At 40.8% G+C, this 15841-nt stretch overlaps 1 protein-coding gene across 2 annotated transcripts in view; it reads right to left on the bottom strand.

The window, feature by feature from the left end:
- Nucleotides 1-15841, bottom strand: part of PDE8A (phosphodiesterase 8A) — a 108677-nt gene that overhangs the window by 13436 nt on the left and 79400 nt on the right. For both annotated transcript variants that reach the window (XM_042875595.1, XM_042875596.1), the window contains exons 5-16: nt 15632-15689; nt 14418-14506; nt 14111-14189; nt 12864-13001; nt 7732-7820; nt 6776-6827; nt 6633-6675; nt 5634-5711; nt 4311-4381; nt 3560-3724; nt 1079-1127; nt 817-952 (exon numbers count right to left, since the gene is read on the bottom strand). In XM_042875595.1, the coding sequence (XP_042731529.1) occupies nt 817-952; nt 1079-1127; nt 3560-3724; nt 4311-4381; nt 5634-5711; nt 6633-6675; nt 6776-6827; nt 7732-7820; nt 12864-13001; nt 14111-14189; nt 14418-14506; nt 15632-15689 (1047 nt within the window). The remainder of the gene's footprint in view (nt 1-816; nt 953-1078; nt 1128-3559; nt 3725-4310; nt 4382-5633; nt 5712-6632; nt 6676-6775; nt 6828-7731; nt 7821-12863; nt 13002-14110; nt 14190-14417; nt 14507-15631; nt 15690-15841) is intronic.

Raw genomic sequence — 15841 nt, 5'->3', positions numbered from 1 at the left:
TCAGTGGAGGCTTAAGTTAGTCAATTTATTGCAGGATCTAGCCTCCAAAGTACAGTGTTGCAGAAGCTTTGGGCTAAGACAAAGCGTGATAAATGAAACCAGACTCAGAGGAGAATTTTTGATAGACATCAGGAAATAAAACCAAAGATCTAAGCAAGAGATCAATTTACAGCCATAGTGGGAGCTTTTGTTGCTAGTGATGTACAGACCATCAGAACTGCTGACCTGCTTTTGAAAACATCTATGATGAAAACTGTATGCTTTCCATTTTATTAGTAAATATTCCTCTGTTAGTCTTATACATAACATGTAGCCTGCTAAGTTTTTAAATCAAAAAGCTTCCTTTAATCCCAAAGAAAGGTAATGAGAATGTTGCTGAAAAGCTGCACTCAAAATTGTTTGGGTATAGAAACTACCCAATTACACAGAGACAAAACAAAGCATGCTCTATACCAACTGACCAGATTAGATGTAGTTGGATGTAACTTGGACAACAATTTGATTTATAGAACTTTTCTGTTTTTGAAAACGGAAAAGGAAAGCTTGTAAAATGGTGTTGCTTTGTTATTATACCATATCAAAGATATATCATCTCCAGTTGATAAATTCCCACTGTGAATCTGCAAGAAATAGTGTGTGATGAAACAACAGATATTTAATGAGTTCACACGTGGTGAGAAAATTTCTAACATTCGACTTTGAAAATAAAAGAAATTCAGTATGAAAAGCACAGGTAGAAAAATTTAAGAGCTGATTACAGGCTGACTTCTCCGTCAGTTTTCAGCAACTTTATTTACGAGCCCATAGTTTACTGACCTTTTATGAGTGGCAGCCTCAAGCTCAAAGATATCAAAATCCCAGTGTTCTTCATTTTCCATTGCCTGTGTTATCCGTGGGGGTATGTCATTGAGGGAGATGGGAGAGATCAAGCTGCCAGCGACCTGATGAGTTTCTGTTGAGGGGTAAATCAAAACAAACAATGCTCATTTAAAAAAAAAAGAACATCTGAGTGCCTTTAGCAGATTTTATAAACGTCTTAATATCTTAACATCTCAGTAGCTGCCAAATTAAGACTTACGTTTTGCTGACAATATGTATTCATTCCCTGATAATCTTCGCAGACCATCCTGTTCAATGAAAGATGAGAGTTAAATGTGGGGCATTGTAAAAGAGGTCTGTAAAATAATGTCAACAAACAGTAGCACCATGACTTTAGAGAAGCCTGATTATGAGCTCTCGCAGTCATAACAATTGCCTCTGTTATGTATGCTTTACATGTAGATCATAATGGATGAGAAACTGCAGGTGGTGGCGTCCTTATTAACTCTGGGGAGTAAAGACAGGAATTTCTCAGGTGCAGATGGAATTACAGCCTCACACCCACCCTTGTTTGGACAACAGAGAGACATCAGGTCTGGCTGCGTGCCACAAACCAGGCGCTGTATGTCTGTACATTTCCCATCAGCAAACAGCAGTGGGTGGTGGGAGGGGATGGATGGGGACACACTTCTGCTCTCCTCCCAGTGCTGGCAGATCAAGTCACCACAGCAGCATCAGAATCTCATGATGCGTTGCTGAGATTGCAGGGCAAAAAATAACTGTGAGACTTCCCTTCTATCAAAGAACTTATGCCTGTGTGCTCTCCAGCTCAGTGCCTCCTAGGTGTAAGTCTGGCATGATGCCTGATGTGCAAGCTGAGCTGAAGGATTAGAACTGACAGAATGATGTATTTAATGTTTACCTTTCAACTCATAACTCTAAATGCAGTGGCCCAAATTCTGCCTGCTCTTCTGATGCACACCAACTGTTAGCTACTGCACGAGTGCTTACCCAGACCACAATGTCAAAAAACAGCTATTGAAAAACCCTTTCTGAACACAACTGACTGTGTTATGTACACAAAGCATAGCTTAAGGAAATGTGGATGCTGTATCTGAACACGCAATGCCTGCACCTACAGGAACTGTTAAAATGTTTGTATTTTTCAAATCCATAAGTAAATTAGTCTGAAGTTTTGTGATTTAAAATGGAGTACTACCATTATAATTGTCTCAATGACTCTTCAACTGCATTGCTATGGGACAAGTATTTAGAACATCAGATGCTGTATATCTCTTAGAATCATAAACTCTCTTTTTAAGAGTTGAAATAGCAGGTGTAATTCTCTCTGGCAAACCCATTTGTGAACTCCAGGTGCCCTTCCCATCATGAATTCTGGGTAGCAGGTCAAATCCAATAACCCACAATTGCCTCTCCTCAGATACAGCTTCTGAATGTGAAATGGAGTAAGATGATTCTGGGGTTGGAACTTGATGATCCCTGGAGTCCCTTCAACCCAAGCCATTCTATGGTTCTACAATTCTGGTTTCAATAACGCTATGCTGGAAAGATGGGCTGAATTACAAGTGGAATACAAATGTATGTAAAGAACTAATAATCCATGAAAAGGAAGGGGCAGTTGAAATTAAAAACTGAGCACTGTATGACTATTCAGCAGAAGCAAAGATTCCCTTTGTGTCTCATGCATCATCATTTCTCCCATATATTAATGGTTAATGTAAGAATATAGTTTGTCTCCTGAGTTAGTAAATTCAACTGTATGAAGCATTCTGATCTTCTGGAATTCTTGAAGCCTTTTGTATGTTTCTCCTAATTAGACATATGCTGGGCTATTTTACAAGACAAAAAATATATGTAAATTGTTTCAAGATTTGAATGGATTCTGCAAACTTGTCTTGAGCTTGAAATGATAATAGCCCAGAGACTTCTCTGAGAAGCTCACATTCTCTGATCCTTTTGCATTTAACACAGTTATTTTTCTCCTGAGGAAGCCTTTTATATGCAGCCTATAGACTAATGGGAACACATATCCTTAAGGTACAGGTAACATGAATCCAAGTTCATCTAGTTATCACCAGGAAGGCCACACTCCAGACTGAGAATTTGGGTTCATTTCTTTGCTTTGCTACGTGCCCTTTGTTCAGCTTTTGGTACACTTCTTTTTCCAATGTTCCTGTTCCCTTTTAGCTAATATAATGACAAAATGCGTAACTTCTTTTTCTTGCCTTATTTATTTAAACATTGAGTTTTGTGGAGTGTGGTTGTGTTTTAAAATGTGAATATTCATGTTCTTAGCTCAAAATACTGATCTTTCCATGAATCTCTGCGAGTTCAAATATAATCCAAGGAAAAGCAACAAAAAGCATTTTCTATTCCTCTGAAAACACACACTGATTATTCACATACTTTTCATTCATTCCATTCTAATCCTAATTACAAAGTATCTGTCTTTCATTCTCTTCCATCTATACCTTTTCTAAAATGAAACACTAGAAAAAGAAGAGTTTTCCCTTTCCACATCCAGTGAAACTAATGCTTCAAAGGACCTAGTCCACTTTATTCCAGAGTTACATTAATAAAATGGGGTCTGTGGGGAGAAAACACAAAAAGAATGTAGCATCTGATAGGCAAAGCATATGTCAGATGACAAAGATCAGGTATCCAGGAACATCTGGCAGCAGAAAATAATCAATAGCTGTTTGTGGCAGCATGTACTTACTGTCATCAGCCCTCCCACGAGGTCACTTGTGTGTGGATCCTCATCCTTTGTTCCCAGTTGTGGAGAGTACAGTTCAGTGGTTCTTAATATCTCCAAAACACGGTCTAACGCTTCTGCAACTGGCATTGGACTGCTTTCTTGTGCAGCATTGATGATGTTTATTACCTAGTTTAACATCAGACATGCTTTGAATTCAAAAGCGATTTAAGAAAGAACAGACACTCATCAATTATTATGGAAAACTCATAGCAACTATGTGAGATCTAAACCTTTAATCCACGTGTGGGAGAATTAAAGTGAAAGGAATGTTAATAAAACACTGATTTTTGCTGCTGGCTTTAGGACTTCATGGCCTTGAAGACAGCACTCTTATTAATTACTTTCCTCTGTCCAACCTTCTTCCATTTGCCTCTGTCACCTTATGAAGGAGTCAATTTGTGACAAATCCTTGAACAGTTCCAGGAAGTAGCTTACAAAGCACAAGAAGGAGGATCTCTTGTCACCACCTCCCCAAAGGCAAGAGTCCTTAAAAAGGGTTGTGCTGAAGCTGGCCACAAGGAGGGCACCCTGCTGTGCAGCCTTGTGAGAACTCAGCTCAAAGCATCGGGCTGTTGACAGGCAGAAAAAGGGAAGAAGCTGCAGTGGAAGCCAGCACTGCCTTCCTCCTCCATCCAGATGCTGTGCTGGAGCCTTGTGCCATGGTGTTCCAGTACAGCACATCTGACAATGACCAGCAACAGTTGCTCATTACCTTGGTGATTGGTGCTTCAATAGTCATGGAATGTATCCTGGCCATAGAAGAGTGCCGCCTTTGTGAGCTGCCTGCATGGGACAAAGCAGAATCAGTACCAAGCTCAGCAACACGGCATGACAGCAGCGTTCAGCCAAGAGATCTGGGTTCATTTTCTGAATGGCTTACCCTGCGCTGCCCTTCACAAGTGATCCTGTAAGCAGGATGCATACACATGCTGGTAATGCTGGCAACACACCAGTGCAGAGATGCTTGCTGAACCATTGCTATCCAGATTAGAGATAAGTAGCTACAACAGCCTGGCTAAATCGCGGCTTTGGTTTGTATTTAAACTAATTAAAATATTTAAGGAAATACTCAGTTAAAAGACTATAGAGCTGTGCTTGCGTCTAACCCGGCTGGCACACGTAGGTAACAACTGCATTAGGTATTACAGGATACAAATACTTCTCCTGCCTGCTTCAACACAACAAGCCATGAGTCAGCTTTCACGCTGAAGTAAATCAGTGAAGCTCCTCTGAAGTGAAGATAGCTATGCCAAATTAAAACAGTGGAGGTTCTAGCCTCTTATTCATTGGAAATTGAAAAATAAATGTTTTACATCAGTTAGCAATTCTGCTCTGTAGAGAAAAAGCCAAGATGAGATTTTTCTAGATAACTACATTGTGCTGCCTACAAAATACAGACACAGCACTGTTACTTTGTGCTGAGCACCTTTTTAGAAGAAGAATCAACGCTATTCCTGTCATACCAAGATATGACTGTATCCTCACTGCCGCAGATCTCTTCCACATTTCACTACTGCATGCTGCCCAAACAGCAATGGTCTGCACTTAACAGAACTATGCAAGTATCAGCAAAAATACTGAATGTGTCTCAGTTATCAGGGCTGGGGGGATAGGATGAAGCACAATACCACACAGTGAAAAGAAAATAAAACTCTTAAGAAAATTATCTTCATATTTTTATCAAGAGGAGATAAGAAATGTAATTTCTTGTAATAATTTGTTAGGTTTAGAGTACTTGGAAAGTATTTCTGTTCAATCTCATTAGGTCTTCTATCCATGCAGGAGAGAAGTTGATGGCCTTCCATTCTTCAGTGGTTCAGAAAAGGTTTCAAATAGTTCAACAGATGAATATTGAGCTGTTCTATAAACATGAAGTTGTTCGCAGATTGATGACTTGGTATTTTATTCGTGTCTGGGTATGTATGCACACATATACACTCATGCTTATCTGTATTTATATGTGCATTTTATGCATTCATATAAAAATTTGAATATATAGAGATATGAAAAAAAAAAACCTGCTGGTTTAACATACCATCACTCCCTCGTGATGTTGTGGATCTGACATCTAGTGATCCTTTCCTCCTGTCTTTGTGTCTGGAAGTCTGAATATCTGTTGATAAAAAGACACCACCCAATGGCATAAGCACTGCCAAAGAAGTATGTGAAAGGAACTGAAACTCAGAGAAAACATGACAGCAGCTGAGCGACACTGAGCAGAAGGCTCCAGCAGACAAGGGCCAATGAAGACCCATTTTTAAACCCTTGCCCAATTACACTGCCACAAACCCAATCATACTCTCTGACAAAACATGCCAAGTTGTCTGTTCAGAATGGATCTACTAGAGTGTGGAGGAAAAAGTTCTTCTCTTGACACAGTACAAGCATAGTTGTGAATACAATTTGTGCAGCACACCTGAATTCACTCAAGTAACAACTGCACATAGAACTGGTATCTGAAAGTACACTACATGCTATCAAAGCACTCGTTGTATCCCAGACCCCTTAGGGGCTCCGACAGGTACAGCCTGTGCTATAGCACTGCAGTTAACAGGGACCTTTGGCATGGATGCCAGAGATGCAGTGCTGACACGTGGGATAAGGATGAGCAGTAGTGGTGGTGATCCCCATTTCCAACCACAAATACTCCCCCATACAGTTAAAAGCAATGCAAGCAGACGTGACACAAGCTATGGATCAGCCACAGCAACGTGCCATCTAGATGGCATCCTCAATTTCTCTGATTTTGGTACAGGGATCCACTACATACAACTGAAACATGTCATCAGTGCAGTGACACCACAACACTGCATCTCCAAGGGTGGTTGCTTTGTACCCCTTCTGAGAGAAGCAGGGAGAGAGCTTGTATTTATTTTGTTGCCTTCAGAGCTGGATTCCCAGTTAATTCCTAGCTAAACAGTACTGTTCAGCCTGTCCTGTACAGATCTGATCTTCAGCCAGCTCACTATAAACTGCCTTCTTTCTTTCCCCAGGTATATACTCCACTTAGTAAGACAGAAGAGATGTGTCATACCTGTCTGAGATTCAGCCTGAACACGTTCACATGTCTTCTCCGCCTACAAATCAGTATGAGAAATCCAGTTAGTCAGAACTTTTCCATTGTTTTGCAGTATTTTGTGCTCAAGCCAAAGTAAGCATATCATCATTTTTACTTACCTTATTGTTGTCATTGCACAGTCTACTAATTGACACATAGTGTCTAATCTTTCTGTAGGCAAAAAACAGTGCGTTAATTCCCATCCAAACCTCAGGCTCTAATTCAGTGCTGACACACAAAATGGGTAATAGCAACAAATGAACATAAGGCAAATCCTGTTCCGACAGGAAGGCTCAATGGGGAATGAAAAAAAAAAATAGCAGTTTTGCTGCACATGATTGGAACACAAAATAGAAACACCTTTTTCAAAGAACGTCCCTTCATCTTTCTCTTTGCCTCCCATGGATTCTTCTGGCCTATGGTAGGATGTGTCAGGTATGATATAACTAAAAAAATTCATCTTGCAAGGCTAGCATATTAAGCTGAAAACACATTTTCACTCCACTGATGTAGAGAGCATGAATTACTACCGAGGGATGAAATCAACCTGAAACACTTTTTTTTTTTAGGAAGCAGCTGAATGAAGAAGCTGCATTCAACCCCTCCCTCATGGTGACACACCTTTCTGAACAAGTATCTCAGCCAAGTGCTTTTAATTAACATTCAGGTCTCCTTGGAGGGCTTTGAAATTACTACAGCCAAGAGCAGGTGAGCACAGAAGGACAGTGCAGCTGAGCAGCAGAACAGAGCACAGGTGGGTTCTGTTGCTCCCAGCACCCGACACAGACAGATAGGATGGAGCACATGTGCTTCCCTATTAGAAGAATAAGGCACAAGTGTGCACACCTGGACTTCCGGCTCCTTGCTGCTAAGAATTAGGAGAGTTTCACTTTCCTTGTACACAGCATATAAACTTGATTTTACCCTTGGAATTAATGCAGAGGTCTGAGGCTCCCTCCTTTGCCTATGTTTATTTTATACTCAGAAATAAGACAATCCAGTGCCTGCTGAGATGACTGAACTCTAAGTGAGGCCACATTCACACCCAACTCATAGCTCCAGCTGTCACACTTACCCCCCCTGTCCAACAACAGGTAATATCTTCACATTTTGTTGTATGCTATCTCCATTTTTCTTTTTCGCAGAGTACATTCCTTGCCATTCCTGAAAAATGAATTCAAGTGGAAGGAAGTTGAAGATGCAGTCAGCAGACCAAATACAGCGTTCTACATATTCTCCTTCATTTGGCAACTTAGAGGGGTCCAATGAAACAGGATGAGAAGATATAGCTTCATACCTTTCTTCAATGAAAACTCTTGTACAACACAAACCTAAGGGATCATTCTTAAGGGTCACAAAGGCAAAGAATACATCAGAGGAATATTTGACAGTAAAAAAGCAATGTGATGACAGTGTTGGTTCAGATGCTACCTCTCTGAGGGAACGTGGGCCCACACACACATGGCAGTCCTCCTCCTGATGGTACCAGGAGCAGCTGGAGCCCCAGCACGTGCCCTGCAGGAGGGCAGCTCACAGCAGAGCTGCTGCAGAGGCCACAGGAGCACCTGCATGTTCAGTGGTAGGGAGGCCCTGCGCCCACTGCACAGCACGTGGTGGGACATCACATATCAGTAGCTAGAAGTGCCTTGGGATCCTGGTGCATTTACTTTCCGTGCTGCCTATTCGGCCTCAAAGCCTTTCAGAGATTTATCCTGGTTTTTTTGAGCAAAAGAGCTTAGAACATCTCCTGGATTCTGCCTTCCACCTGCTGACCTGACCTCTAAAAGCACGCCAGTCTCAGGATAACACTGAAGCAGACAATTTTTATCAGATTGTTGCTGTCAGTATCACTGTATTTTATTTATTTTTTTTTAATAAAGCTTACAAATGGAACAAAAAGAGAAGGCAGAAAGGAAATTTTCAATTTGCAGAGAGAAGTCATTTTTATCCTCTAGAAATGAGACGTTTCTTTCCAGTGCGGAGTGTAAATTATTCCAAGGCCTCATCCTCTCTCTCAAATGAGACTCAGCAAATGACCCTCACTCCTTGTCTCAGACATGCTTATGAGTGTAATATTGTTCAGTCATTTCTGTTACTGAGTGGTAGCAGAGCCAGCAGGCTCCCCAACGGCCCAAGGTCCCTCCACCAGCACTGCCTTCAGGAACATGGCAGCAGGCAAAGTTTACAGCCTTGCCTACACGTTTCCATCTCTACAGTAATTGTTGCTGGTTGTTTTTTTGGTCTTTTTTTCTTTTTTTCCTTAAAAAAGCATCAGATTTTAATCTGGACAGCTAATATCTACCAAACGATTAATAATTAATGCAATCCATCTCACTTATTAACAAAGCAAACTACCCGTGCCAGCTGCTGTCCATCAGCTTAGCTCAACAGACCTTTGCTCACATCCTACAAATGCACATGAAATGCCTTCCTGAGGCATCCAGCACCTATTGCTTTATGCTGGACTGACAGGCCTCACAGCAGAGCAGGCCAGAACACAGGCACAGACAGAGGAGTTTTGCATTTTTGCTAATGGAACCAACAAACACAGAGCTGCAGAGCAACGGCTGCACAGCAGAGAATACCAACAGCTCTTCCAAAAATCTGCCAGAGGAAAGCTCTGTGAATAACAAATTAGGAAGCAGACATAACATCTCTGCATGAGCTGCATGAGGAATACAAATGAAGATAAGCCAACATCACAAAATTCAATGATGCCATAATTAGAAGTATGCATATCAATATTTTCTTGACAACCAGGATGAGGCAGAGATGAGCAATCAATTCCTAACCCAGGTAATAAAGATGGAATATGCACGAAAGGGGAAAGGCAGAAGGTACAGATTGGATAATTATCACATTGCAAGCGTGTGCTTTTCAGGACAGGTTTGGTTATTCACTGATGTGCTCCCTCTCATCAACAGAAAGATTTTTCAACTTGTGAATGTCTACAGCCTGTGACACAGTGGTGGGAAATGAGAGAGGAAAAAGGCCAGCAGAATTCTGAAAAAATAAAAAGTCCAAGCCAAGATCCTGCTGCTCTGTTAAATTCTCACAGGGATGTTGCTTAAACGTATCTCAGAACAGCATATGGTCTTGCAGAGCCTATTGGCAGTCCAGCAGAGAAGAGCTGCTTCCCAAGGCGTGCTGTCCATCCGCCCATCATTATGGCTGTTACAGCAGCACAAACAGCGCCATCGGTCACTTCTGTACCACCCACCAGGATGACTTCAAATGCAGAGTAAGAGCCACGCAGAGGACAAAGATAATGGCTTTACCCCTAATAGAGTGCGCTAGGAATCAATGCTGCAATTTGAGACTTCATTCAGAATGCTCTGGCATGCATCTATCCTCTGAAACATTCATTCGAGCATTACAAGGAATCATTCAGCCTGCCCTGTAAATCTGGTGCTTCTCACACCAGACAGCTCCTTGTAGAAACAGAGCAAAAATAAGCACAACGTGCCACAGAACCAATCACACAGAGCTGCCCTGCCCATCACGGCACAGCCTGGTGCAAGGACAGCCCACACCCACCAACAGGGCTGAGAGAATCGCACGCCTGGTCTGACGTATCGACAGCCCTTATCTCACTTCAGGGCAAATGAAACTAATGTAAACAGATTTGTGTCAACGTGCAGAGCTCAGGGAAAGCAAGCAATGCCATCAGAAGTAGAATTATACATTTCACCTTAATAAATGCAATCCGAATCACAAAGCACTGAAAAAGCACAAGTTGTTTTGTAACTCAGGTCTGGACAGGCCTGACATCCCAGTAAGGTTAGCTTCTTGCAGATGACAGGCAGCTGCAGTAACAAGAAATGAGAGCAGCATCCTGACCCAGCCATCACTATGCGCCACGCAGTTCACCATCTCTGAGGGTGATGCCTAGCAGCTCTTGTTTGGATATATGGGACTTGTTCACAGCGTGAGGTCTGTTGGTGCAAAAAGGGAAATGCTGCGATAGTTCATCTTCTGAGGTTCCATTTAAAGACAAGATGCAATTTTTCCACAGCTCAGTTCTTCTAACGATCGCCAAATCTTACTTTCTATTGTTTTTGTTAGAGTACCGTGTTTATTCAAAGCAGAAGAACTAAACCTTTTAAAAGGAGAGTATCACAGAACACAGCTGGCTTTTTTGGCATGCTATAGCCTCCAGTAACCAATATATAGTTTATTGTAATGGGAAGCAGATTTTTAAATTAGGATATAAAGTAATTGCGAGCCTCAGAGCAACAGACCAAAGCAGAGTGACCCAGACAGAAATCAGGCACCTCTGAAAGTGCTGTAACAACTCATTTCAATCTAAAGCACCTTCAGAGGGATGGAGTATTTCAAAGGTTGCACCACACAGTCAAATTCTACTTGCAAATACTTCCTGTAATAACTTCATTTGTAATTCATTTTTCTAGAAATACATAAAAGTGGGGCTACAGGCATTGCATACTATAAAACGTTGCAAAGGGAAGTACAAAAACCTTGCAAACAGGACATATCCACTTGAAACAGTTTAAGCTGTTCCAGACAGACAGGTTTGAATAAGCAGTATTTCATTAGTCACCACGGTTGGAAAGTCCTAGAGCCAGGAATGAAATATGTTGCAAAGAAAGAGATGAATTAGGGTTAGATTTTTATCATTCATGGGGTGAAACACGCTTCCATTACTAAAGACATTTTTATCAGCACACTAAATTATTAAAACTTTGACCACTTCACATCTTGAGAATTGATGCTGTGGTTTTAAAGCCTGACACGTCTAACTTATCTGAATTATAACTTAATAAATACTCCCTTCTAACATCAGTTTTGTATTACACACATTTACTGAAACAGTTTGGGTCAGGCAACAGAGGTACAAAGCACTATGATCCCTAGCAAAGTCTGTTGCTTGGATTTCTTTGGAAAGACCAACACACACAGAAATGAGTGACACATTCTTGTTGAAATGCACGTGCAATCCGTATCCAGAGTGAAGGTTTCTTAAGAACGCTTGTGTTAGCACCTTGATTTACACAGTAGGACTCACTGCAACTTTGCATCGATGCTTTTGCACCACTGCCTCCTTACTCAGAGCACCATGCTTCATTTTGCCATCTCCCCTCACAGTGCCAGTAACACAGTGCTTCCAGCTGGCAGCCAGCACGACCCCGTGAGCTACCCATACTCAGGTTGAAGCACAGACAGCGACATATCTACAAACACCAACTCCCAAATCCCCTTCTGTTACCTCCATGATTTTCCTCCTCTCGGGTACGATGACACACGCAGTGACACCAGAAGCACTTACAGCTCATTGCCAAAACACAGATGAAAGCTCCATGATGGTCCTCACACTGCAGCCACAACAGTCCCAAAGGAACGTTGTAGAGATACCCGGCAAGAAGCCATGCCTCTGCCTAGAGACCCCCCTTGGATTTCTCATGTACTTTCTGGGTGTGACAAACATTTCTAGTAGGAGTCAGCTCCCATGCTACTAGAGGATAAACGATATTGGCAGCCAGCAGCTGACACTGCCTACCATTCTCAAGTGATAGTGAAGATGTCTTTTCTGATGTTTTTACATTCTGAAGTTGCAGATCAACTTCCCCATTTCAAATTAAAATACTTCCACATTATTCTTTTCTCATTCATACCCTTCTGGATAACGTGCTTTCATTCTAGTTTTCTTTTCTACACTTTTTGCTATATACAGCATATGTTATAAACAATCCTGGAACCACAGAATGGCTTGGGTTGGAATGGACCTCAAAGATCATCAGTTCCAAACCCCAGTGCCAAAGGCAGGGCTGCCAGCCCTTAGATCAAGTACTAGATCAGATTGTCCAGGGCCCCATCCAACCTGGTCTTGAGCACTTCTGGGGATGGGACATCCATAGTCTGTCTGGGCAGCCTGTTCCAGCACCTCACCACCCTCTCTGTGAAAAACTTCTCCCTGACATCCAATTTAGATCCTTCCTCCTTTTCTTTAAAAGCATTCCCCCTTGTACTATCAAATAAAGTCAGCAAGTCAATAATTTTCATCAAACAATTGAAGAGGAAGAAGCTGTTAAAAATGAGCAGTTTTTACCTCCTTATCTTGTTAAAGTAATAAAGGTGCAAGTGCTCTCTGGCTGTGAAGCTGCACATATACATATATCACGTGCCATCTCTGGACAACAATAAAGTTCACAAATAGAAAACGAGAAGCAGTACAATGGCATTACTTACCTTTCCTATCTTTATGCAGGAATTAATAGTATCTAGGAAATCAGCTTTTTTTTCATTTATAGGCACTTCTGTTAGTTCCTTTCCTATTAATTCACCTATTTGATAGCCCATCACTGTTTCAAATGCAGGATTGACGTACTGTGGAATAAAAACAAACAAAAACGTTCAGCAGTACTAAGAGCACATCAGATCACTTTTTATCCATTTGCTAAATCTAGCAAATGGAACCTTTCCCCCAGCCTGGAATAAATCTCTGTATGCACTGCTCCTGAAAAAGGTATCAATGTTTTTTTTTTTTCCCATGATAACAGAATGTGAACGCCTCACACTTGCAGTGTTTCCACGTGACAGATATGGAAAGGGCACATCTGGATGCTCCCTGCTCCTAACATTGCTCCCCTGGCCTATAAAGGAAGAAAGCCCTGCCTGCTGGAGCTGCAGGACTCCCTCCTCTTGGCTCCCCTGTGTTCTGGGTCTGTCCACAGAGCAACAAAATACAGCCTGAAAAAGTGTATTTCCAAGCTGCTCCAGGACAGGCTCTGTTCGTTTTGGGGAAGGGATGTAGAAACCACATTCTTCAATGAAATTGCCATTGTCAAGATCTGGGTCAAGAGGGTACAATTTATATGCACATTATAACTCCCAGAGGCTTATACTCAACCTCTTTACTGATAATAAACTCACTCCTCGCAGCCTTCACAGTCATGCATGGAACCAACTCCCTTATAAAGATGATGTTTTTCAGGAATGCAAACCTAAGCACAGTTTCTCTTCCACTTTTAAACACATTCTTAGGAGATGATTACATTCAAAAATCCTGATTCGACAAGAACTATCAGGTTTATTTAAAAAAAAAAAAGTGTTGTACTTTTATTTAAATAGAGCACCAATTTGGTTTAATTTCTAAAGGATACAATTAATATCCAGTATTTTTAGACCAAAAAAAAAATGTGTACAAGCCAACAGCTGTTTTCTTTTGTGATATAAAAAAGTTATGAAAAAGAAAACCAAAACAGTAAGTTCTTATTTTTTTCAGAGACAACAGTCTCCCTCAAAATTGCCTTATGTAAGATACTTCAAATGGAGAAAATTCTACTCTACAGTGAATCTCACTTCAGCCTTATCAGAACCATTAAGTTAGGTTAGACTCTTGTATCACAAAGAAAAAAAGTAAACGTAATCATGAATGAAATAAAACACAGCCTGCAGAGCAATTTTCTGTTCTTATAAAAATAACTGGAACAAACCTGTATTACATGGTCTTCACTTGTGATCTCAATGGCTTCTTGACTTTTCTCTAATGCTGTGAATAATGAATTGCAAGCCCTGGAGACGAAAAATGACATCTGATTAGCTTTGATCCACATAATTCTTACTGCACATGCTAATAAGCTATTGTAATTCCATACTGAACAAAGTTGTACTTTAAGGATTAACGTATTTTCTTTAGCTATCTGACATTCTATAATTTACTGCAGTACAGGAAAATGGATGCTCTTTTAAGGATATGGCTGAAATGGCAAATTTGGTTGATGACGTTTTTGCTAAAATTACCTTAGTTTGAATTGTGCCCGCACCTCTCCAAATTCCAGCTGAATTAACTCATTGTAACAGGCCATGATATTGGAATTTTCTACATATCTCTGCAAATAAAACATTAGAAATAATTAGTACACGTTTCTGTACTCAAGGGTATGAACTCAGCTTTCTTTTGCCCAAAGGAGAACAAAAAAGGCTCAGATATGCATAAAATAAACATGTTGCAATGTAAGCAATTTGATAAGGTTATTTTTTTGGAACTAGAAAAATTCTAGGCCCTGACAGCAATGACCTGAGTATCTTCTCTGATGTTTTTTTGCAACTTCTCATTTTAATCAGGTACGAGCCTCAGTGTTACATCTTTGCTCATGATAAACCACCATAGATGTTGATAGCTGTGGGGGATGGGATTATCAAAGATAAGCCACCACATCAAGACTGCTAAACAAAGCTTTCTGTGCTTTGCCATTAGTCCAATCTCCAAGGCTCTGATCTATAAATAATTCAGAACCTGTGTCAGATTACTGATGTGCCCACTGGAATGACTCTGTGCATATGAGTGCAGTTATTTTCAGGCTTTAGCATTTCCTGTATTAGGACCCTGCTATAAATAAGAAAATGGATTGCAATGCAATGGCAAAAAATCTGGTGAGCATGCAACCAATATACTCTGAATTACAATGGTAAAATTGTGCACATTTTTGTTCCATTGTCAGCTAAATGCAATCAGGAATCCACTCAACTGACAGGCTAATAAGCACCTTTCCTGCTTAATTGCAATAGTTGCCAAGGAACAGATTCAACGTGATACTTTTCAGGTCTTTCTAAACAAAAGATAATAGCATTTGACAGTGCCTGAAACCTGTTTACAGATGTGAATTGGCATTTGATAGAAAAGATCTCCCACAGCATGCTCTGCTGTTCATTGAAGCCACTCTTTGGCTCTGCTACAGTAATTAGTCAATTTTGCCAATGTCAACCTATAAATCAGAGCATCGTACACTTGTTGTGAAATAAACTTATATTGAAGAAATGTCTCAATATCACTTCTGGTATTCCTGAGACCACCCACCTACTTAGTCAGCACTGTTCTAGCTCTACTGTAGTTCTGAATAAGGAGCTATGTAAGAATGAGCAGCACAAACAAGACTTACAGGTGGGATTACTGACACAGCCAGGGACAGTTTTGGAATGGCACAGCTAACTAGTAGATTATAAAACAAACATACCCTTGTGAAGCCAGCAGAGATCAGGGGCAATATCGATGACTCTTCACGATCAGCATGCCTTTAAAAGAAGGATAAAGGCAGATATTGGTTTTGTAATCAATTGAAGCCCAATTTCACAAGCCACTGACATACCAGTACCTGTACACCAGATGTCACATGATGGGATAATATGCCTAGATCCTAACAGGATCTATGAATAAAACTTTTTTT

This window comes from Lagopus leucura, unplaced genomic scaffold (assembly GCF_019238085.1).
Source record: "Lagopus leucura isolate 7727_CA_CO unplaced genomic scaffold, USGS_WTPT01 Super-Scaffold_100015, whole genome shotgun sequence".
Taxonomy (NCBI): Eukaryota; Metazoa; Chordata; class Aves; order Galliformes; family Phasianidae; genus Lagopus; species Lagopus leucura.
This window is presented reverse-complemented; position numbering and strand designations above follow the sequence as displayed.